The sequence below is a fragment of the Theobroma cacao genome, chromosome 1, assembly GCF_053813885.1.
Source record: "Theobroma cacao isolate CCN51 chromosome 1, ASM5381388v1, whole genome shotgun sequence".
Classification (NCBI taxonomy): Eukaryota; Viridiplantae; Streptophyta; class Magnoliopsida; order Malvales; family Malvaceae; genus Theobroma; species Theobroma cacao.
Window position 1 is genome coordinate 15,802,938 of NC_142639.1, and position 22,314 is coordinate 15,825,251.

Consider the following 22,314-nt stretch of genomic DNA (forward strand, 5'->3'; position numbering starts at 1 on the left):
AGTTAATTCCTAACTAACCAGTATTTACAGCTAGTAAAAAGTAAATCAGAAAAGTTACTGATTAAAAATAAATATACACATGTTGCTATACTCTTTTTTTTATTGGCACACCATATGGATAGCACGGGACCTTTTTCTTTACTATTTTGCTATGCCTTTCAATTAGACTTTAAGTAGTTCTCAGCTTTTGATCTTCATTCAGCCTTCTTCGCCTTTAATCTTCGTTCATCTATCCTGGCTGATATATGGCTTTAACTGTAGAGTTTTTTTTTTAACATTTTCCTCCATTTTTTTCCTTTATATTGTATTTTTTCTACCTTCATTCTCAAATTCCTATATTTTTCTTTAATATATTTTTCCTAAAATTTTTCATGTTTAGAAACTGTATGTATTACTTGCACACCTCGAGAAAAAAATTGAAAGAATCCAAATACTTTTTGCACACACAATAATGCAAATCCTTTTAAATTATCATCATTTTGTTTTTGTAATGTCATATAGTCTTCTAAAGGGAAGCAGAGGTCTTTTCTAAATAGTCAGGTGATATGAATAAAAGACATGGATCGTTGACCAATAAATATCATTTCTAGCCATTGGCAACCGTCAGTTTTTTCTTTAGTCAGTTCTCCCTTAGCTCTTTTGATTTTTCATACATGTTTTCTATATGCAAAAGCAAATTCTCCAACACTTCTCCTATTTTTAATCACATGACACAATACTTATTACATTCGACACCACAATCTTGCAATGGTGCTAGGTCATAATTATCTTGGTGAAAGGTGATGAACCTAGTATGGAAAAAAATCACCATACTCATCTAAGGGTGATAAATATGACGAAAAAGTTTAAATTTACCTTTTATAAGCGATCAAACAAGGGTTTTTACATTCAGTAAGTGAATGACCAACTATTCGATAATAATCACAATATTTCAAGTTTGACATCTCTTTTGCTATTGAGGGTTGTAGTACGTAAGGCAGGTTCACATGTCCATCCCAACCATTAGTGGAAAAAGCTCCCTTATTCTATCTAGTGGGATTGAGAATGATGGAGGAAAATAAACCTTTTTAGCTTGTCTTGCTTAGGCTATATGTAAGGTTAAGGGTTTCTTCTTTTTTTTTTTTTTTTGAACTTCTTCCTTAAATTGCATTTACTGTTAGGGGTATTCCTCTTATTGAAACTCCTAGTTGTCCTTGCCTAAGGATTGTATTATTAATTCTTCGTGCAACTTCAACTAAAGTAGCAAAAGTGGGAAGAGATAAGCTTTTCTAAATGCACCTTTCACCAACTCATTCTCATCATGAGAATTTTGTATGTCTAGCACTTTTTCTCTAAAATGTTGGATGTACTCTTTGAAATCTTTCTTTGACTTTTAATGTTCTCTTCCCAAGTTAATAAGAGTAACTTTAATTTTAGTAAAAAAAATTTTTTTCTTGAACATCTTGTACATTTGGTTCCAAGATTCTATAAAACCAAAAATGAGATTAACATACTAGGTATAAGCTTTTTTAGTAAGAGACTTGGAGAACTCCTTTAGATTCAAGGCATAGTTCAATTCTCCTACTCCAAGGGTCTCTACAAACTTTATAACATGTTCTCGAGCATCCCTAATCTAGCCATTGGACTATTTTAACTTAAGACTATTGTGGTTTTTAAGATATGGCTTAGCAATTACACTAGTTGAATAATAAGGTAACTTAAGGTCAAACTCTTAAAAGTTAATGCTCCTATTCTTCTAGTCAAAATTTGAAGCTCTTCTTTTGTCTGAAATCTCAAGTAATGGTTAACAGAATTGTTGTAGTAGAGTTACCAACAAAAGAGAGATTGGTTGTATTGGCATTTTTGACGACTATTGCATCAACTTTGCCTTCTCTATTTCCTCCATTCTTGCTCGCATTGTTGGTTTTGTTGGTTGTGTTTTCATTATTATTACATTGCATAAGTTGAGCTGGAGAGGTTGTAGTGATAAAGGATACAAGCTAGGAGATCATTTCCATCACCCACTTGTTGTTGCCTTCCAACATTTGTATCCTCTCTTGAAAAGCTTAGAACATTTTCATAAGGTTGTCAATGTAGGTAGGAATAGGTAGATCTTCGTTTTTTTTTTTTTTTTAATAGGTGGATCTTGGTTGTTAATGAAATTATCCATATCTTTTAGTTGCTCATGATTTTTCAATGAGCTTTTACTTCATGCAACCATTCGTCTTCAGTGGAGTTACCAAAATGTAAATAAGTTCTTCTACGATAGAAGGAGAGAAAGTGTTTCAACAAATAAAACAAGATGTGTTAAAGGTGAAGGGGAGGAAAATTGAATCAATTCCTAAAGTGTTGAGTGTTGTGGATAGATAAAATTTAGGAAAATGTAGCAATGCAGTAAGGCATAGAGGTAAGCTGGATATAATTGAATGGGAAGAGCTTAGAGAGAGCTTGAGAGAAAGTATCTTATAAAGGGAGTCTATTGAGTTTCTCATGTTCTTCATGAATTATCAAGGCTCTTAAATATACTAAGTATAAGTGGTTACTTAAAAGCAATTATCAAGAAAAATGTCTAGCGGACATCATGAGAAGAACACATTCATTATGGGAACAACACATTAGCTCATTATGTATATTGGGGTAGTGGACATATACTTAGGTGTAATGGCATAAGGGAGCTCAATGACAATAAGCATCGTGTCACATGATTCTTAAGAAGAGAGGAAAAGAGAGAAGCACTTGTATTTTAGAAAAAGTTAAGAGGAAGACCTCTCAACTATCTTCATTTCATGAGCCACCAACTCTTCAAAACATCTTAAGTGTGAAATTAACTTGTAGTGAACCCTACCACTTGTCCTAGGTTACTTTCACTATTATCAAGCTGTTCTACTTATCCATTGCTCTTTGTACACTTGTTCCACTCAATCATTGCTTTTTTGTGCAGCACATGATCTCGTGACAATAAATTTTTTAATAAGAAAAACATAATATGTTAATCAAAATTAAGTATCTAAATTTGATGTGCAAAGATCAAGCAAATTCTCTTACACTTCTCCTAGTTTTTAATCACATAACATAATACTTAGAGGCGGAGGGAGGGGGGCTAGTAGGCCCCCCAAAAATAAAAAAATTTATATTTTTTTTGGTTTTATTTTAAAATTTTAAAATTTTACCTTTTTTAAAAAAAAAATTTATAATTTCACTCCTTCAAATATTTAATTTTTTATTTTTACCTCTTCAAATCTAAAATCTTGATTCTGTCACTGATAATACTTGTTACATTCAACACCTCAATCTTGCAATAATTAGCGAAAGGTGATGTACCAAATAGCGTTCTTACATACTTCTATTCCATACAAATTATTAGAATTTTGTTTTGTTGATATTTTTTATTATATATTCATAATTATTTTTAAAAAAATAACAAAGCCAAATGGAGTGAGCTTTTAATAGCAAATCTAAGATTGGATGGTGTCAAATGTAACGGAGAAACGAAAAAGAAACCAAATACCAAAAATGAAAAATGACATTGAATATAATCAATTCCATCGGAGTTTTTGTTTTCTTCTAGCAACAGTAAATTGCAGCATAGTAGTAAGTGAATCTAGGCAGCAGACTACACTACCATTGCAATGCATTTAAAAAGAATTAATTGTGAGTAATTAAAGAAATGATTTTAAAACTTAATTAAAAAGAAAACAACTCCCAATTAAATCCATTTTGGTATAAAGGAGCTAGGGCTTGTTGACCCGCACGGGCCTCTGTCTGTCTTCCTAGTTTGCTGCATCTATCCACGTTCGGATGGCTAGGTTTAGGGTTGGACTCAAGAGTAGGCACTTGTAATTCGACTAGCCAGTCTTTCACAATATTTATCAAAACAGTTTCCCTCATTATGATTTAAAGGTCATCACCACTAGTACTTGAAAAGTTTCATCTCTTCCTTTTTCTCCAAATAGACAACCTATGGCCTACTATCCACATTTTGGGGACTCCCCTTGCATTTACACACACTAATTATTGTACGATTGGAAAGAATAGCAATGGTTTGAATGACGAAGAAGAGCTTTTAGATTTTGATCACAACTTTTTATACGCACGGATGCATGGCTCTATGCCGAATGCGTTGCAGACAGCTTGTTTTCCTTGTATCAATTAAGGTTAAGTTTTTCAAGTTGAAACTTAAGAAGAGGCCATGCAGCATAGGATAGGAGGACCCATGAAAGAGAAAAAAGGGTTGTGTACATCTATTTTCATCCAAAGCATATCTTTGAGATTTGACTTTACAACAAAGCTAGGTCTCTTCTTAGTTAATGGGTATTTATAAATAGTAATTAGTGCAAAAAGAGAATCACCGGTATCGTCTAACATACAAGATGCATCTTCCATGGTCAAAGAATGAAAAAAGAGGGAAACGCCAAAAAACTCATTTTCATTTCATTATCAAAGATCATGCATGGGTGGCCACTTGCCAGGCAAGAGAACATGCTCCAAATTTCCATCACCTCTCCGCTCCAACAACCTCAACAAAGCAAACCTCTAATCACCGCTTAACCCAGTTTACTACTCAAACCCCACAACCGCCCTTTCCCTTTGCCTCCCTCAAAACGGTGTACACTCAACAACAATCATATCACTTGCGATTACGTATCGTTTACCGTTGTCCTATTACAGTAATAAATTCCATCACAAATTCTACATTTCTTGTTATTATTATTATTATAAATATTAAACTCTCACACAATCTTTTATCGTGATAATTATAATTAAATTATTAATTTAGGATATTTGATGTTTTTGTTATTTATCTTTACTTATTTATTTCTTGTTTTATAAAAAAAAAAACAAAAAAACAAAAAATTTAAGTGTCAGTGCTCTTACACTCTGGACACTTATTACAACGTCTGCATTCTGCGGACAGACACGGAGAGATGTGAATCTATCTATCCTTCCAACCCCCTTAGTGTTAAATTTTTATTTTTATTTTTCAAGATTTTTTGCAATCATGCATGGTGAAATGGAGATTAACCGCAGCAAGCTGACGCTCCAAGAACCTCACGCGCCCGTCACGTCATCCTCTAACAATCGGCGCAGCATCCCCGTGATTAGCGCGTGTAGATCAGAAATCTGGATTTAGTAATACAAAAACCGCACATGGCCTGCTTCTAAACTTCCTTCAAACTAAATTTAGCTTTCCCCCCCCCCCCCCCCCCCCCCCCCCTCTTCAGCTTCCGCTTCCTCTTCCAAAGTCGGAACACAAAAACGCAAAAAAGAAAAACACAGAAAGTAAAAGAAACACGGAAAAGATCTCTTTGTTTCTCGACATTTGATTAAATTCACATTTTTCATTTTCTTTTTTCTTTTTGGGGGGGTGATTTATGTCTCGAGCGCCCAATTATGAGTTTCAGGAATGGTGGAACAAGCAAAGGGAGAAGAACCACGAGCTTTTCACGAATGATAGTAACAATCCTAATAACGGATTTCTAACCGTCGAGATCTGCAGTCCCAATCCTGATCGTACGGCGGAGAAAGATCGCGCCAGAAGCGCACGCCAGCTTTCCTGGGTTTGCCTCTTGAGATTCCAGCAACTCGCTAACTCCCTTGCGTGGATCACAAACGCCTCCATTCTCCTCCTCCGTACCGCCAACCGTCGAATCTCCTCCGCCGATTCCCCCTCCGATTCCTCTGCTTCAAGGCTCTATCGTATCATAAAGTTCTTTCTGTTTCTGGTGGTTCTTTTGCTTTGCGTGGAGCTAGCCGCGTATTTCAAGGGATGGCATTTCAGCCCGCCGTCGGTGGTGTCGGCGGAGGCGGCGGTGGAGCTCGTTTACGCCAAGTGGCTGGAAATCAGAGCCGATTACTTGGCACCGCCGCTGCAAAGCTTGGCGAATGTGTGTATAGTGCTGTTCTTGATTCAGTCGGTGGATCGTGTGGTGTTGATGTTAGGATGTTTCTGGATCAAATTTAGGAGAGTCAAACCGACGGCAACGATGGAGTATCCGGTGGGGAGAGTAGAAGGAGAAAATGTAGAGGATTATCCAATGGTGTTAGTACAAATTCCTATGTGCAATGAGAGGGAGGTAAGCAGATGTAGGTTTCACAATCCCTATCGAAAAATGGAATGTGGTTTTTTTAGTTAATTGTTCACGTAGTAGATTTAAGGCTCAAATATACTAAACATTGTTGGATTTAGTTACGGATGCGTTCTTTAGATAAGGGAAGATTGAGTGCTGAATCTTAAATTTTTGACTTTGTTTAAATGTCAGTACATACTATATTTTAGATTAGGGTTCAAACCAAAAAAAAAAAAAAAAGCTTTAAGATTTCGCGTTACTCATTGTTGTAATTATAGCTACAATCCTTCTCGTCTTCCTTGTTAGTGTTTTATGAGTAGGTACAGGGCAGCATGCATAGGTAGCATAGCAACATTTGCCTAGGGTTTAGAGCAATGCAAAGTTGCTAACAATTGCCCTGTTTAGTTCCAAATTAACTGAATTACTGAAAATTCGTATTACTTTTGCCTTTCCTTTCTGTCCATATACTTGGAAATTGACCAAAATAAGTTGGAACTTAAAAAATAAATGATCTTTTATTGTAGGTTCATGGTATATAATTCCTAAAATTGTGCTGTGTGTTGCATAGGTTTACCAACAATCTATTGCAGCAGTTTGTATTATGGACTGGCCAAAGGAAAGAATGCTGGTACAGGTTTTGGATGACTCCGATGATTTGGATGTTCAGCTCCTTATCAAGGCAGAAGTACAGAAATGGCAACAAAGGGGTGTGCATATATTATATAGGCACCGTCTTATTCGTACTGGCTACAAGGCGGGGAATCTGAAATCTGCAATGAGCTGTGATTATGTGAAAAAATATGAATTTGTTGCAATTTTTGATGCTGATTTTCAACCAGTACCAGATTTCTTGAAGAAAACCGTTCCTTATTTCAAGGTTACTTTTTAGTTCACATCTTTTAACTAGAACGTTCCATTTTAATTACGTAAATTTGCTTTCGTATCTGCATGTGTGTATGAGCATGTTTTCGTTTGTCTTCTCTTTGAAACATAATTTTGGTGTGCTTGCAGGTTGATCCTTTATTATAATCATTTTCATTGGTCCAAGATAAAGCTAACCCCAAGTAGATTAGGATTAATCTTAGTTGAGCCGAGTAGTTGGCATGGGTTCAAGATCAGAAACACCATAGTGATTGAAAGTTAACATTGTAACAGTTTGGTGGTTTGCAGTTGTAAGCAGTGCCTACTCAGTAGCTAATGTGGTCTTTGTTTACAATCTGGTTATGTAGATAAACCTTTTTGGCACATAATTGCATTTCTGTTGCAAGCAGACTAGTCCTTGCATTAATATTTTTTTCAATGACATTTGACGCAGAATTTTGGATCTTCAATGAAATTTTTAACCCATGGTCATCCATGTATATGTATTGTTTCTTTGTTTGAATTAAACCAGAAAGGAACCTAACTTAGAAAACAACATGGACGCTACTAGAGATCAAACAGGGTTCTAATCTTGCATTTTCACTTTTCCCCAGGGTTCAATTTTTCATATTGAGCACCACTTCTTGTGACAAATATACATAGATGAGTTTAATTATTGAATGGTCTACGATTTGCATTTTAGTAACATTATTTGGCTTTTTAAATGCCTAACAGTTCAGCTGCTATGCTATGCTTATCACAGTAATAGTAATATATCAATTATCACATAACTAGTTCTGCAAAAGCAAAAAAATATTTCAGACACAAGGAAGTTCAATGCTTGCCCCCCCCAACTCCAAAACTAGTTAGGCATTTCCTATTTTCTTGGTACAGGTTGAGTTTCTCTGTAAAATATGTGTTTCCTTTCTATTTTTCTGTTTTGATTTGTTAATTTACCTATCATTTTCTATCTGATTGGCAACTGTCTTCCTGTCTTTTTCCTAGGGGAATGATGATCTAGCATTGGTTCAAACAAGGTGGGCGTTTGTAAACAAGGATGAGAACTTACTTACAAGGTTGCAGAACATAAATTTATCATTTCACTTTGAGGTTGAACAGCAGGTCAATAGTGTGTTTATCAACTTCTTTGGTTTCAATGGAACCGCTGGTGTGTGGAGAATTAAGGCCCTTGAGGAATGTGGTGGATGGTTGGAACGAACAACTGTTGAGGACATGGACATTGCTGTCCGTGCTCACCTTTGTGGATGGAAGTTTATATATCTGAATGATGTTAAGGTGTGTGAAATGTTATAATATGCAAATTTCCTTCCCCACTTGAGAGAGAAAGAAAAGGTGAGCTAACTTTTATCTGTCTGCAGTGTCTTTGTGAACTTCCTGAGTCCTATGAGGCATACAAGAAACAGCAGCACCGCTGGCATTCAGGTCCTATGCAGTTGTTCCGCTTGTGCTTTGTTGATATACTTCGCTCAAAGGTATGAAGTTTCTTACAACTGTTGTATTACACATTCATGTTTTTCATCAAAATTGAACCATACGGGCGTAAGAAAATTGTATCCCTCTAACATACTTTCTTACAACAGTTATTTTTCAAAATTTTTATTAATTTTGTCATTTCTATGGGCAATGCAATCATTTTGTTCAATCAGAAAGGAAGATATTGAGGCAAAATCCCCTATGGCTTAACCAATTTATTTGATGCTTTTCACACTGATAATTTTTTCCACTTCTGAAATCAGCATTCAAACTTTCTCTACCCTTTAGAAATGTATAATTTTCTATGATATCGCACTTTCACACTGAAAGAGTTTTAATGCTGTATTCTTGATCATTATGTGGGAGGCGACTGCTATCCTCTTTAATGTTTCAAATTTTCTTATGTCTTGTTTTTATGAAGAGCTGCCCTACTACATCTTACTGATTGATCAAATCATTTTCTTCAAAGGTTTTTTTTTATTGGTTTAATCTATATTTCAAAACCAGCATGAGTATTCCTTTTCTTTTTAATTATTAAAAAACTCTTCTGTTTACTTTTCTTTATTTGTTTTTAACAAACTAAATCTATCCTTTCGTTGATACTTTTATCCTATTTCCGCCAATTTACATGTTCTTCTCCAAATGATATCTAGATATTAGTGTTGGAAAATCAATTCAAATACATAATGTGGACTGAAAGTGGAAAAAATTGATTGGGTGGTAGAGTTGTTGAAACACCTTTTTCTTCCATGTTTTTTGAACCTTAATTAGTTCAAACAATATGCTACTGCTAAAACGTGGAAGAATTGAAATCTTTGATCGAAACATTATGTATAGAATGGTATGAACTTCCGACCTAAACAAGAATTCTGGAACAGCAAACAAATTAATTTCAAAATATCTTTTGTGAGATAAAGCTTAATTAGGATTTTATCTTAGGTGGCGTTTGGTACTTTACAATGTAATGTGATTACAGATAATGTGATTGCAAGTAATGTGATTATAGGGAAAATAACATTACAGCGTTTGGTATACAAGCAAAATAATGATTAAAATGTAAGAAAGATAACACTGCAGCGTTTAATTTACAAGTATTTTACTGAGAATGTAATATTAATTTTCAAAATTACTCCCATTTATTAAAATGTAAATTTAATATACTTATATTTTTTATTGTTAATTTTTATATAATATCATCTCTTAAATATATTTTTAATGTCATATATTTTATTTTTATTTTTTATTATAAGCTTATATATTTTATTTTTATTTTTTAATATAATTTTTATATTATATATTTTATTTTAATTTTTTTATCTATATTTTATAAATTTTAATTTATTATATTATATTTTATTTTTTTATTTTTATATTATATATTTTATTTTAATGCTTTTTATTTTAATTATAATGTTACAAAATATTTTTAACAAGGTAATAAAGTTGAAGGGTAAAAGTGTATTTAAGAACATTGCAGAGTGCAATATAATGTGATTGCATTGGTTTTGAACTGCAATTACATTATATCTCTTGATTATAATGTGATTGTATTGCAATCTTACATTGTAATAATCTGTTGCAAAACAAACACTGCAATGTAATTTAATTTGGCACATTGTAGGGAATGTGCTCTCACTTCCTTCATACCAAACGTTATCTTAGTTTTGTTGGCTCTTCATCCCAGATGAGTAAGACTGGGATGTTGAGAACTGCTTTCATTTGTTACTGTGCTAGCCCTTACCATCACATCTTTATTTATCATACTATTTCATAAATTTTAATGAATTTAATGGGGGAACTTGGTGGATGTTGTGGTCACCAAACTTCAATCTTTCACAAACAGTGCTTGAATGACAAAAACTTTAGTGGAAATGGAGGAGGGTCAACTCAATTAACTTAGAAATTATGCCTCCTTTCAAATGTCAAAATGGAATTTTCAGAAATGAATAGAAGGCTATGAAGGTAGACAGAAACCCACATCGGCAACTAATCTGTCACTACATCAACCAATAGTCCAAGCGTTAATCCTGTGGGGTTGCTCAAGATGTGGGTTGTTGAACTGCTTTGAAAAAGGGAAAACAAGACAAACAGTCTAAAGCTTTGCCCAACTCTTTTTAAAAAATAGAAACAAGACCAGTGATCAATTATGAATTAATAGACTAAGCAGCAGCAAGTTATTTGTTTGCCAGGAGGTTATTGCAGCCTAGTCCTATTACTTATGATAGACATTTGAATGGTTGAACATGTCTAAACAAGACTTATGTGTTAAATAAAGAATGATTTTTTCTTTTATTGAGGGTAGAGAGATTTGAACCTAACTCTTTGAGCAGAGGAATACATGCACTTACCATTAAGTCAAATGCTCAAGGGCAAGAATGAAAAACTTTTAATTAAATTTGTTTTGATATGTTTGGGTTTATGGCAAAAGTTTCCTGGCATCATTTAGTTATAGAGTACATTTTGCCTGTAATCTTTTTTTATGAATATAAAGGTGTGAAGTTCAATTTGCTGCATTATATTTCATTTTCTTTCCTTATTCCAGGTAAGTATGGCCAAGAAAGCGAATTTGATATTTCTGTTCTTTCTCCTACGGAAGCTTATTCTGCCCTTTTACTCGTTCACCCTGTTCTGCATCATTCTACCATTGACAATGTTCCTGCCAGAAGCTCAGTTACCAGCTTGGGTTGTTTGCTATGTCCCTGGGATTATGTCTGTCTTGAATATCCTTCCAGCACCGCGATCATTCCCGTTCATAGTCCCGTACCTTCTATTTGAAAACACCATGTCGGTGACAAAGTTCAATGCCATGATATCAGGGCTATTTCGTTTTGGAAGTTCTTATGAGTGGATAGTTACGAAAAAGTTGGGGAGATCATCAGAGGCTGATCTTGTTGCCTATGAGAAGGAATCAGATACATTAGTTGAAGCTACTAGTCTACTGAGGTCCTCCTCAGATTCTGGCCTTGAAGAGCTTAGCAAACTAGAAGTAACCAAGAAAAGTGTGAAAACCAAGAGGAATCGTCTGTACAGGAAAGAACTTGCCCTTGCATTTATCTTGTTAACTGCCTCTGTGAGAAGCTTGTTGTCGGCCCAAGGAATCCACTTCTACTTCCTATTATTTCAAGGAGTTAGCTTCCTAGTTGTAGGTCTTGATTTGATTGGAGAACAGGTGAGTTGAGCTGCTGATGCTCAAGAGTTGTTTGCATCCCAGGAGGAGTTTCCCTGAAATACAGGTCACATTGACACAGCCTTTAATCAATAGCTTTGTGCGTAATAGCCTCCACGGATCATAAAAGCGATTTGCTGTTAATGGTTCTGGAATGAAGCAGTTGATTCATTTGTGCATGGCACATGTTTCTGGTCTATTTATATACTTAATGGACTAGCATACCATTATGGTTGCCAAGCAACATGCCATTGGTTAATATAAACTTGTACCAAAAGGTTTTGAAGATAGAAAAGAGAAGCTTCAAAACAAAGGGTGGGAGGATGGAATTTCCCATCCAGCAGATTTATTTTGTGTAATGCATTGTACACTAGCTTGCCATTGACACGTGAGTGAGGCCAGCATCATTGCTGTCATTCTTTAATTTTGTCAGCCAGATTTGTGTACCGAGTACGATTACAGTATAATCAGTTTTGAGATTTAATTGATGTTGTTCCATTCTAATCAATCCAAAGTCACTAATTAGGATATACCTAGCATAGTAATTTCCTCACAACCCCTAACTAGGATTATAGGTATGATTAAGAAAAAACCAAGATATTAGTGGTTTTATCTTTTTCAAACAAACAAACAGATAATGACCTCGACCTCCAGGGAATGAGGTCAAGCTGTAGATTTCATTGGGCCCTTGACACACTATGCTCACCATTAGCTATAGCAATAATTGTGCTACCTCACCCCTCCATGCAACTTTCGTATAATAATCTTCTATCATCCCATCCTCTCTAATTTTTTTCACTATCTATTCTGTCCCCACAACTCCCAATTAATAATTCAAAGTATGACAATTTACCTATCAACTTATAAAATTTATCAAACCATCCCTCTACTCTGTATATATTCTCATTTCTTTCCTCTTCTGTATATTGTAATAACCATCATTTTCATTCCTATTCACTCAACTATGCAATCAATTTCACTTTCCAATTCAATCTCAGGTGTTCGGGACTTGAAATCCATGTCATTTCAACCCAAGTTTTAGCACAATAATAAGTAGTAAATAAGAAGCTGGCAGGTAAACAGTTCTAAGTGTACTACTATCAAATTCTGGAGAAGGGAGGATACTGACAATGACAATAATTTTAACTTTTGATTAAAAAAAAAAAACCAGAACAATTTTAACAGATATTGAAAAAGTAAAATGTTCACATTAAAATGTATCATATCTTAAATGGTAGCCATAAAGGAACAAAATCTAAAGCAAACAAAATCACATTGGTGAGAGTAGGACATGTGAAATACTGCATCTAAGCAGCTCCAGCACCCTTGCCCTTCTTCCTCTGGATTTTCTTCGTATAGAACTCCAGCTCTTTACCCTCCAATATGTATCTAATAATATACAAATTGAATAAGAAGCTAATATAATAAAACTACATTGAAATGATAGAAATAATAACAAAGCGTTTAAGATCTGCCCAACTTACCCATCAGCCCTGCCACATTGACCTGGCCGTGAAGAAATGCATGCCAACAACCTACCAGCACCAAATTGTTCTTCAATATGAGCATCGAGTTTACGATCTTTCTGGCGCTTCTCAAGCTTCCTAACGACATGGTTGCTCTTCTTAGTTTCCTCAGCAACACCTTCTCCTTCCTGCCAGTTTTATGATGCAGAGAACAACCAAAGTCCACTCAAAATCAGAAACAAGAAGAACATAAACTGAAGATGCTTAGTCACACAAGCACGCACACTAAAAGTTGGACTATCAATTCTCTCCATACTCTAAATTAAAACAATGGCAATCTTTTTATATAAGTTTCTCAAAAGGCATAGTTAGAGCAAAAAATTATGCATGGGACTCTTAAAAGCTAAGATAATCCTTTTGCTGTAGTACATACACTTCGCAAGAAGACAAAGCTAAAAGAGACAAACATTTCTATCAAAGCATGACAAAAAATGATATTAAAACAATCTCATACAGGTGATTATCAATTTGGAAAGTTAACTGCAGCCTTGTAATGAATTTCAAAAAGGAAAAGCAATGATGAAAAAACTTTCTACCTCAGTAGCTTCCTTCTTAGCTGCTGTTTTCTTCTTCCTCCCAATGTCGACACCATAGTGCTGAAGGTACCATTGCTTAAAAGGCGCTGCATCCACTTGAACAATGGCACTCTTTACAAGAGTCTGTGTCCTGACAAGCTCATTGTTTGAGGCATTATATACCACATCGAGAATACGGGTCTTACGTGTGACAGCCTCACTACCCCATGAATAGTTGCCAGTATCCAATCTCAATGCTCTCCACTTCACATTCCCTCCTCTAACACGAATTCTCCTTACAGTCTTGTTGCTTGAGAGCTTAGTATTTGCAGGCTGACGACCAAGTTCATACCTTACAAGTGCAGCCAAAATCATGAGATTAGCAACTTAATTGGTAATCAGCAAACTACCAGACTGAAAAGTGGACATTGTCTACTCTATAAAGAGTTCATCCCCAAATCACTCCCTACGATCCTAAAACAACAGACATCTTGGTTCTCAGATCTATGTAAAAAAATTTCAAACATTAATCCCATAATGACAATAGCAACATCCAACACAAGCACATCAATCTCCCATGTATAAAAATATATCTACATTGATTTACCAGTCCAATGTTATATATTGATGGCCTGTCTGGTAGGTTTCACATCCACATAGCATCCGAAAACATCAAATGGCATTTAACACTGTGGGGGAGATCTTAGGTTCAAATCTTAAGCAGCAAAATCAATCACATTTGCTAGGCAAGACTTGAACCTAAGGCCCAATCCAATCCTACCCCTTATAAAAAGGGCAAGCAACCATGCCATGCTAACTTTAACATTTAGAATTAAATCTTACAAATTAGCTTCTACGACCAATACATGAATGGCCAAATATACCCTTATTGACAACACGAAGCAAAACTATTTTGTATGCTTCTAGTTGGAATGTCTTAAATTCGAATCTTATTTAGCAAATGCAGTTTATACTAGCTAGAAAAGAATTGAAAGGAAAATTTCCACTCCATATTCCTTCTCTATAAGAGAATCCCACTCAATTTCTACTACTCATGATCAACAATCTTTGAATAGAATGATTCCCCTAAAATAAAATAAAATAAATTTTGTTTAGCCTTCAGTATCCATACGAACCTATGAATATTTCATCCATCTTATCCCATTTGATAGTTTAAGACAAGGGAATTCTAACCGTAATTCATTAGCGAATTTATACAAAAAAAAAAAAAAGTAAACAAATGGAGCACAAAACAAGCCGAATTTGAAAAGCAATGAGGAGAAAGAAAAAGGGGAGAAGGGAAAATGGGGAATTACTTTCGCTTCTTCCTCCAAGCCTTCTTCTTGCCACCAGTGGCACGCCTCTTGTGCATGGAATCCCTGGAAATACCTGAAATAAGATAGAAAAAACCACATATTTGAGAGATAAGAGCAGGAGAAAATCGAAGAGACTAAAAGATAAAAAGCGAGCTATAAGTTTTGTGTTTGGATGGTGAGAAAGTGGAGGTAAAGATCTAAGTGAGAACGTACCCATGTTGGCTGAACGGCGCGAGTGACAGACTCAGTTGCTCTCTTTCGGTTACACGCTCACAGCACCAGCTAAAACCCTACCTCTGTCCTATTTATATGCTGGCTTTTCGGTAAGTTGGAACCCTACCTAAACGATGGCGTAATAGTCCGTCTCTATCTTTTTTCATTTAAAAAAAAAAAAAAAAAGCAGACATTCTACTCCAATAACCTACTAAACTATTCAAAAAAATTTAAATATATTTTTGTAATTTTATTACGTTCAATCAATAATTAATAATTAATTAAAATATTATTTATCATTTTATATCTACGTAACATTAATCTAAATAATAAAAAATGTCACATATATATTATTATATCAAATTAACATATCATGTTATTATCAATTATTATATATCAATATATCACATTATCATCAATTATGATATATTAATATATTACATTAGCACCACACAGTATAAAATGATAAATGATATTTTGATTAAGTTAATTATTAGTTATGAGTGTTTATTTGATTCAAAATAAAAATATAAGCGTTTATTTTATTCAAAATAAAAATACAATGACTTAATTAAATATAATAAAAGTATAAAGATTTATTTAAATTATCTTGAATAATTTTAGAATTTTTTTTCAGATATTATATTAAAAAAGTGTTGCGTTTTCTTTTTTTAAATCAAAATATTAAAAAATCTTAAGTTAAAATAACCAAAAAATCCTTCAACTATATGCAATTAGGCATAGCATTTTGCGATTAGGCATAACATTTTGCGATTAAGCTCAAACTCATTTAATTTTTTTTATATGTACCCAATTGACTCCTTATTCTTATAGTTTTACGAAATTGAATTCTTACCTTGTAACGAAAATATAACATTATTAATATACATTATTTTCAATAATAATTGCCGTTTGTTATATACATGAAATTTCACACGATATATTAATTAGACATAATATTTGTGATATGACGTGTCACGAAAAAAATTAATAGATATAACATTACTAACATACATTATTCTCAATAATATTTGTCATTTGTTGTATACGTAAAATTTGAAGCAACATGTTAATTAGACACAATATTTGTGATATGACGTGCCGTAGCAAGAGTCATAACAATGATTAATGATATGATACATCATGTCAATCACTTTTGTTATAAATTCTACATATATATAAAGTGACAACTATTAATTAAAGGTGTTTATGTGTACGAGAAGTTGCATTAGATTCGAATCAAATTTATCCATCTTCTTTTTCTCTTTTAAAGTCAAGTTTAAATTTGATTTGATCTGTTCATTTTTTTTTTTTATTATTATTATTATTATTATTATTATATATCAACTTATTAGCATTAAAATCAAAATTTAATAAAAATAATAATATTTATTAATAATAAGTTAATTAAACTTAAAAAGTTACACCCAATTCTGATTTTGCTGGAATCATGAATCAACGTAGACAGAGAGCTCCATACGTAAACACTTGTAATGGTAACTGTTTGAACACAAATTGAACTTGGCCCTTACATGCCAATTCGTTATCTGCTTTATAATGTCATTAAAAAAAAATATTCTTGAATATTTGAATGGCATATTAATCTTAAAATATAAATTAAATCTGACCTACATTGTGGAGGAAAGATTAGCAATATATATAAAGGGTGTAAATTGGGCCTGAGGCCGAAGGTTAATCGTCATTCTTCGATATCAAAGCCTTCTTTGCTTGGAGAAAACTATATGCCTTTGATGATAGCAATTAAGTGGTTTGAGCTTTATCACCACTTAGATGTAACTTTGTGGTCTAAGCTATCATTGATTTGAGCCCAAAACCGTTTTATAGTCCCAAAATATACATCCCAGGATCCTAACATAAGATGAAACCACCAAACAAGCCAAAGCTCCTTGTCACATCACATCAAGCCAACAGTTGTCAATCTTTGGGCATTGCCCTTACTCTCATATTGAAAAATAATTCACCCGTAACACAGTTTTTTATGGCAACAATCCTGAAGACAGCAGAATCCATTACATCTCAAATTCTTTCTATGCCAAAAGTAAGTTATCCTACAGATAAAAACAAACGCAGTTCAACCATTAAAACCCTTTTCATGTCATTATTAAGGTCTCCAGCAACCTATGCCTTGCTATCTACGCTCATCGGTTCAGGTTCCTTAGCTGCTGATTTCTGCCAAATCAGAGAACACGATATCAATACATCACTCCATGAAACACGAATTACAAACAGCCCCAAGTGGTTCCTCAATTATACCATAAATTGAACACTTACACTGGAATCGATAGACTCCATTTTTTTCATCTTGGCAAACATGTTGCCATAAAATTTGGATTCCTTCTTATTGTACTCCTTCATCTTCTCTTTCAAAACCTTGTATTCAAGCTTAACCTCCCTGGAAAGTAAATGCATCAACATAGAAGGCGTTCATCAATCCGAAACAGGCAAACACAATTTCTTTCTTAACAGCTGAGCCCCAACAGTTAGAGCTCATGAAGCCTATTAAGGCAAATTACCTATTATCAGGATCAAGCTCAAGAGCTTTCTTGATATCAAACTCTGCCAAATCCAAATCTGCCAGATGGATGTATGCTTGAGCCCTTCTATACAGGGCTTTCACATTTGCACTTTCTAATTCTAAAACCTGCATATGCATCTCATGCACCAGTTTAACTCAAAATAGCTACAAGATCTAGCTGAAAATTATAATTCCAATTATGAACATTGTTCAAACCTTGGTGCACAACTTCTCAGCTTGCTTGTAATCCTTCAACTTCAACTTGCAAGCCGCATTGTTCAGATTGCAAGCAACCTTCAACACCTTAGCCTGCTTTTTCTCCTCTTCACTAAAGGAAGAATCATACTCAATACACTTAAGAGCCTGCGTATACAAACACCAATAAATTTCATGGTATCAAAAGACAGAAATTAAAACTCTCACAGGCCAACATGTGCATAGCATTTGCATACCTTCTCATATCTCTTAGAAGCTCTCACATATTTGCCAGCTTTGAACAATACATTTCCTTCTTCCTTCTTTTTACCAGCAGCTTCAATCTTTTCTTGCGTGTTTATATCCCATGATTCTTTTTCCTGAAGTAGCAAATCATCAAAACCACTTGTAACATAGTCCCCATATTGACATCTAACAGATATACAACAATGGACATAGACATTACAAGGGTACTGATCCACTAACCTTGACAAATGATACCAACTCAACTTCATAGTATACAGTTGAGTTAGGAGGTACCAAACCCAAATCCTGCTGTGACTCAGATGACCCAAAAGCATACTCAGGTGCAATAGTCAGCTGAGCTACTTCACCCTTCTTCATCTTCATCACAGCTCTATCAAGACCGTCAATGACTTGCTCTGTCATAAAAATCAAGCAGTGGCAGTTCAGCTAAACCCATAAACTGGAGTCAAGAGAGTGGTGGGAGGAAGGACAACTTCTGTTACCTTCATCTGTCTTGAACTCAAACAACTCTTCTCCTTCATTGTGACCCTTCTTCAGGAAGACAGTACCATCTTGCAGTTTCCCAATCAATTTCACTGCCAAAGGTACGTTAAAAATTATATATTAAATAACAAATTGTTTAGTATGTTGCATTAGGGAAAACTGAAAATTCTTTTCTCAGAATTTAACACCGACCTTGGACATCAGCCCCCTCATTTGGACGGTCATATCCCTCCCCTTCCTTCAAGATCTTCTTTATAACCTTCTTGTCATCAGTAACCTCAGTCACAGTTTTCCATGAAACCAACTCCAAGGTAATCTGCAGACTGGCATTTGGAGGCACTGCACCTTCAGCACCAGTGGCTGGCTTCCCCTTCTCACCAAAGCCATCTTTAAAATAACAAAATAGGGTTAAAACATCAGAACAAGAACAAGCATATTTACTTTCATGCTAAGACAATAAAAAGAAAATAAATTACATTGTGGCTTCACTGTAAGGAGCACCTTCTCTCCCTTCTTCATTGTCTTAACAGCTCTTGCCAATGCAGGACAGAAATGACCTGTTCATAAAGGAAGAAGCAACCATTGGTATTTAGGAACTAAAGTGACAAATTACAAGGGAAATTAAATGAAGAGAAAGGGCATTGACAATACAAACCCTCCTTAACAGTGAACTCCACACCATCAGCTTTTGCAACCACAGTGCCATCCTCAAGCTTAGCTTCGTAGTTAACTGCATTCAAGATGCAATCACATTATTAAACCTAGCTCATGCAAAAAGTAACCCATATTGCTCATTCAAACAGTAACTCGAATTGACATAATGTTCTTATTATTATAAATATTAAAGAACGAAACAGATTCTGATATGTACCTAGCACTTCATCGAGGTCCTTTGGAGTCTCCCATTTGTCTCCTTCAATAAGTATCTTCTTAAATATCCCACCATCTTTGCAAATGTCCTTGACACTTGTCCAAGATAGCAATTCAACATCGAATTGGAGTGTTGCATTAGGAGGAATGGTTGGCGGTGAGCCAGACTCACCATATGCCAGCTCAGGAGGAATGGTAAAAATAGCATTTTCTCCTTTCTTCATTTTCTTAATACCTTGGTCCCATCCTTTAATAACTTGTCCTGCAAACATAAAGAGAAAGCAGAAAAACCATATTTAGCATAATGCCACTTCACCAGAGTTTTCTTCTCTTCAACAAGAAGATCCCTACAATGTTGCTTGGTAGAAAGGAAAAAGCAGGAGGATGCAAGGGGGGTCGGTGGAAAAGTAAAAGAAAATTATTTGCACCAGTACTTGGTAAGAGAGAAAAGTGAGAGGTAAGAAATAGGAGATATGGCAGTTTTCCATCCTTATCCACAAATACAAATCATTCCAACTTTAAAAGATTAGAAAAGAGAAAACTGAAGAGATGTGAGTAAATTACTGCAAATTTACAAGATCATCCATCTTTTCTTAGCTTTTATCTTTTAATCTCCACTTACAATAGGGTATTATACTAAAACACTATAATGGTCATTTTCTTTCTCTTTCCTAATAAGCACAACAATGGAAAGAAAAAACATGTATGTATTTTTTCTCTTTCCACTTTTCTCCTCTCCCAATTTTTCATCTTCCATTTTTCTATTCTCCCTACCAAGCAAAGCCTAAAGGCCCAATACTAAGCAGGAACTTAACAACAAAAGCGTCAAGTGGCACATTGTTGCTTGTCTTCATGCTTCCTATCCATTTTTTCGTGGACTTACAAAGGTCTTGCCCCTTAGTCAAGCATAATACTGTTATCAAATGAGAAAGACTTATGGATTAAACCAAATTGATTACCATAAAAAGCAGCCTACCAGCACTTTTTAATAGCTAAATGAAACAAATCACAAAGCTTCAGAGTAATGCCTCTATGACATTCCAAATGTAACAAGTTTCAAAAAAAAAAAGGAAAAAAAGATGAATTCACATTTAGAAATTCAGCCAGCACAGCACAAACAGAAAAGAGCTTTTCTCAAAAATCCCCCATGGTTTTAATATAAATTCCCAAATTTTAAATGCATTTCCAGGAATAGAAACAAAAAGAAGTAAATTTAAAGATATTAATACACAATTACTTCGGACTCATGTCTATTAATAGTATAAAACACTTACAATCAAAATTAATGCTTTCCAGATTAAGGTCCAACTTTACATTCTCCTTCATATTCAATGTACAATTAAAACAATTGTCTTTCAAAATTTTCCACCCCCAAAAAGGGACGATCTTCATTTACCTTGACCAAGAGTGAACTTGAAAGGAGTCCCCCTATCACGGCTTGAATCGAACTGAGTTCCATCCAGCAACGTCCCCGTATAATGAACTGCATCAATAACAATCAATCAGAATCGAAAACATTTTCAAAATAGAAGTTTGTTTTTTTCGTGGTTTGTTTGTAGTGTTTGTTCTTTATACCTTCAACTTCGTCACCGTTATCAGGAGTTTCCCAACCTTCACCTTCCTTAACAAGCTTCTTCTTCAAGCCTTGCTTTCCGATCTCCTTTTCTTCTCCGACTTTCCAAATGGGACTCTCGTCGGGAAGATCCATGTCGTCGTTCATCATATCCTCCGCCGCCGGGATATCAAAATCCTCATCCATTTTCAATCTAAGAATCTAGAGAGAGCGAATTAAAGCGTGACCGCAAGGGAAACGAAGAAACAAACGCGACTGAGAGAGGGGCTTTGAGAGGCGAAGAAGGCAGGCCTTGAAAGAAAGGGCTTTTATGGAAGAGAGTGAAGGAGACTGTGGGTTCTAGAGGCTTCCAAAAAGGGTTTTGGGAGAAAGAGACCAAACGATCCGATATGATTTGTTCGTTTTTGAAGGGTCAGGATGCTTCCAGAATTTCCGTTTTTTTTATATTTAAAAGTATTTATTTCTTTTGATTTTGTTTTTAACTTTTAAGCATTTCTTGGGTTAATTGACAGTTGATCGGACGGCTCAGGTTTCAGAGATACGTTCTTTTCTTCAAAAGGGCGACAAGGTATCATTGCTACTATTCCTTGTCCTAACCCTTTTAAGGATTATTACTATTTTTCATTTTTAAAACAATTTCTTTTATTTATTTATATTTTTTAAAATACCAGAATATACGGATTATCAAGCCCAATACTTAGATTCGACCAAAAAGTCACATTATTTCATAAATTTTATCTTTTTTATTGAAAAGTATCAAAATTTTAATAATTGAAATTAATTAGGAAGCTTCTAGAATAGAGGAAGAATAGCTATTAGGTAGATTGGTTCATGAGAATGGAATAGGATAGAAATTGTTATTATTATTTATTCTATTATTTGGTTAGCAGAAATAATTTTAAGAATGGTTAAGGAATAATGGGTAAATGATAAAAATACTATTTATTAAAATTTTAAAAATTTTAATTAAAAAATAAAAAAAATTATGATAAGAAATAAATACTCTTTATTAAAATTAAAGAATTTATTTTGTTAAAAGATAAAAATATTCTGAGCAATAAAATCAAAATAACTTTTACTATAATTAAATAATATTTTCATCAAAATACAAACATATTTTTATTATAATTTAATAATATTTTGTATTATAAGATAATTAAACCTTTTATTATAATTAAATAATATTTAATATTAAAAGAAAAAATATATTCTTCATTAAATTTAAATAATACTAAATAATATTCTTTGTTAC

The 22,314-nt window shown here is 34.2% G+C and overlaps 3 protein-coding genes across 3 annotated transcripts; 1 reads left to right on the forward strand and 2 right to left on the reverse strand.

Annotated features, from left to right (window-relative positions):
• Positions 1-5,181: 5,181 nt before the first annotated feature.
• CSLC6 (Cellulose-synthase-like C6) lies at positions 5,182-12,052 on the forward strand. The gene is made up of 5 exons (XM_007049581.3): positions 5,182-6,053; positions 6,616-6,924; positions 7,914-8,204; positions 8,288-8,401; positions 10,945-12,052. Exons 1-5 carry the CDS (start codon positions 5,352-5,354, stop codon positions 11,578-11,580), a joined length of 2,052 nt encoding a protein of 683 aa, XP_007049643.1. The 5' UTR covers positions 5,182-5,351; the 3' UTR covers positions 11,581-12,052.
• Positions 12,053-12,690: 638 nt separating this feature from the next.
• Positions 12,691-15,270, reverse strand: LOC18612677 (small ribosomal subunit protein eS8). Its single transcript, XM_007049582.3, has 5 exons — positions 15,139-15,270; positions 14,926-14,998; positions 13,631-13,961; positions 13,053-13,222; positions 12,691-12,957 (listed from the first exon to the last, which is right to left on the reverse strand). Exons 1-5 carry the CDS (start codon positions 15,140-15,142, stop codon positions 12,876-12,878), a joined length of 660 nt encoding a protein of 219 aa, XP_007049644.1. The 5' UTR covers positions 15,143-15,270; the 3' UTR covers positions 12,691-12,875.
• Positions 15,271-17,070: 1,800 nt separating this feature from the next.
• On the reverse strand, positions 17,071-21,396 carry LOC18612678 (peptidyl-prolyl cis-trans isomerase FKBP62). The gene is made up of 13 exons (XM_007049584.3): positions 21,065-21,396; positions 20,886-20,972; positions 19,491-19,751; positions 19,275-19,349; positions 19,096-19,176; positions 18,812-19,006; positions 18,619-18,711; positions 18,356-18,531; positions 18,127-18,249; positions 17,891-18,037; positions 17,673-17,800; positions 17,431-17,551; positions 17,071-17,328 (listed from the first exon to the last, which is right to left on the reverse strand). Exons 1-13 carry the CDS (start codon positions 21,246-21,248, stop codon positions 17,278-17,280), a joined length of 1,722 nt encoding a protein of 573 aa, XP_007049646.3. The 5' UTR covers positions 21,249-21,396; the 3' UTR covers positions 17,071-17,277.
• Positions 21,397-22,314: the final 918 nt, after the last annotated feature.